Source organism: Clupea harengus, unplaced genomic scaffold, assembly GCF_900700415.2.
Source record: "Clupea harengus unplaced genomic scaffold, Ch_v2.0.2, whole genome shotgun sequence".
NCBI lineage: Eukaryota > Metazoa > Chordata > Actinopteri > Clupeiformes > Clupeidae > Clupea > Clupea harengus.
The window spans coordinates 55-2,500 of record NW_024880499.1 but is presented as its reverse complement, the minus strand read 5'-3'; the positions used below and the strand labels follow the sequence as shown (position 1 = coordinate 2,500).

Here is a 2,446-nt window from a genome sequence, read left to right as displayed (position 1 = left end):
ATAACACTAATAATGTTTCTGGCACGGTCAGATAATGTCAACCTGAGATTTTGAAGAGTGGTCCGTTCCCTTTCCTCTTTCAGTATAAGGGTCGCTCCAACATCCACCTGGGTCCGGACGTGTTGCTACGGCAACGCGCGGTGGCCATGAGCCACACCTTCGCCAACCTCCGTGAGATGTGCGACCGCTTCAAGCTCCCGCCCGGCGAATACGTCATCATCCCGTCCACCTTCGAGCCGCACCGCAAGGGCAGCTTCGTGCTGCGTGTCTTCTCCGAGAAGCAGGCCGCCACCAGGTGGGTGCAGAGGTCATAGGTCAAGGGTCATGTTTGTGTGTGTTCAAAAAATAATCTCACTTTGTCTTAGCTGTCAGTCAGTGCAAACCCAGCCAGCTAATATATACCAAGCAAGCTAGCCTAACCTGGCAGATATTCAGTGGCAATGTTCAGTAGACTCCCAATCTTTGTAAACAAACACAATCGAGGTCATGCTGACTAATGAGCCTCAACACATGGTACTGGGAAAGAGAACAGGTTGTACAGCGTTGGTTTGCTGATATTGTTTTGTTTTTCAGTCCAATGGAAGGGATATCAACGCTGAAGTTGATGAGGTAGGCTCTCTCATGCACACACACACACACACACACACACACACACACACACTCACACACACACACACACACACACACACACACACGCTCACACACACACACACACACACACACACACACACACACACACACACACACACGCTCATTCATATGATGAAATGATGCCGTGTTTGTGCATAACAACACATTTACTTCCTGGATTTCAGCCTGAGATTTCTACGACAGATGTGGACCCGCAAGATCGCTGGAAATGTACGTTCAGCATCATGGCCTCTATGAAACTCAAACACACTCCTGAGTCACTCTGTCTTATACTTTTTATGAGACTGAATGGTCAGTACAGTGGTGGGGTCGTGACCTTTGAATGGTGTCAGTACAGTGGTGGGGTCGTGACCTTTGAATGGTGTCAGTACAGTGGTGGGGTCGTGACCTTTCTGTCTTATTCCCACAGGACTCGGAGATCTCTGCATTTGAACTCCAACAGATATTAAACAAAGTCATCTCTCAACGTAAGAGGAGATTTGATGCATTTCATGACACACATACTTTTTTTGTGAAAAAATCTCAGTTCCCCTGGACACTTTCACTCTTGTCCACCACCACCCCTTTCTTTCTCTCTCTCCCTCCTCTCTCTCTCTCTCCCTCTCTTTTTCTCTCTCTCCCCCTCTCTTCTCCCCTCTCTCTCTCTCTCCCCTCTCTCTCTCCCTCCTCTCCCCTCTCTCTCCCTCTGTCTCTCTCCCTCCCCCTCCCTCTCTCTCTCTCCCTCTCCCCCTCTCTCTCTCCTTCTCTCCTCCCTCCCTCTCCCTCTCTCTCCCTCTCTCCTTCTCTCTCCCTCTCTCCCTCTCTCCCCCTCTCTCTCTCTTCTCTCCCCTCTCTCTCCCCTCTCTCTCTCCCTCCTCTCTCTCTCTCTCTCCCTCTCTCTCTCTCCCCTCTCTCCTCTCTCTCTTTCTCTCTCCCTCTCCTCCCCCTCTCTCTCCCCCTCTCTCTCTCCCTCTCTCTCTCTCTCTCTCTCTCTCTCTCTCTCCCTCTCTCTCTCTCTCTCTCTCCCTCTCTCCCTCTCTCTCTCTCTCCCTCTCTCTCCCCCTCTCTCTCTCTCTCCCTCTCTCTCTCTCCCTCTCTCTCTCCCTCTCTCCGTAGGTACTGATGTGAAGACGGATGGCTTTAGCCTGGAGACATGTCACCACATCATCAGCCTGCTGGATGTATCCTTCAATGGGTTGCTATTTTAACAGACAATAGATTTTTTATTTTACAACATAACACAAAACAACCCAGAACGAGCTCAAATTACCGAAACTCAACACCCTTAACCAAACGTTGGGGTTCAAAAAACAACCTAGCATTTTTTTTAGCATTGGATGATTTTGATAGATGGTGTGTTTTTAACAATTGTTATATAAAAATGGTAATTTTGTCAATATTATTGCCAGCATTGATGATCACAGTAAAGTCTTTACAATTCAGAAGCACACATTTAAGTGTACGGTATACCTTTAACCTTTTCCAAACACATCTACCTATACACATCTACATATACACATGTACCTCCACCATATACACATGTACAGTACCAGTCAAAAGTTTGGACACACCTTCTTTTATTTTTCTACGTTTTTTCTTTACTTTTATTATTTTCTACATTGTAGATCTATACTGAAGACATTTAAACTACGAAAGAACACATATGGAATGATGTACTAAACAAAAAAAAGTTTCATCTACCATGTAGAAAATAACAAAAGTAAAGAAAAAACTTCTCAAAAAATGAGAAGGTGTGTCTAAACTTTTGACTGGTACTGTACCTAGACCACCTGCAGTCTACCTGGACATGGACCTC

The 2,446-nt window shown here is 46.3% G+C and overlaps 1 protein-coding gene across 1 annotated transcript in view; it reads left to right on the top strand.

The window, feature by feature from the left end:
- Positions 1 to 2,120, top strand: part of LOC122132274 (calpain-2 catalytic subunit-like) — a gene marked incomplete at its 5' end in the record, with an annotated part of 22,091 nt that extends 19,971 nt beyond the window's left edge. The window contains 6 exons of the mRNA XM_042707109.1: positions 84 to 307; positions 585 to 609; positions 816 to 847; positions 926 to 959; positions 1,061 to 1,118; positions 1,747 to 2,120. Coding sequence (XP_042563043.1) covers positions 84 to 307; positions 585 to 609; positions 816 to 847; positions 926 to 959; positions 1,061 to 1,118; positions 1,747 to 1,838 — 465 coding nt within the window. The remainder of the gene's footprint in view (positions 1 to 83; positions 308 to 584; positions 610 to 815; positions 848 to 925; positions 960 to 1,060; positions 1,119 to 1,746) is intronic.
- Positions 2,121 to 2,446: the final 326 nt, after the last annotated feature.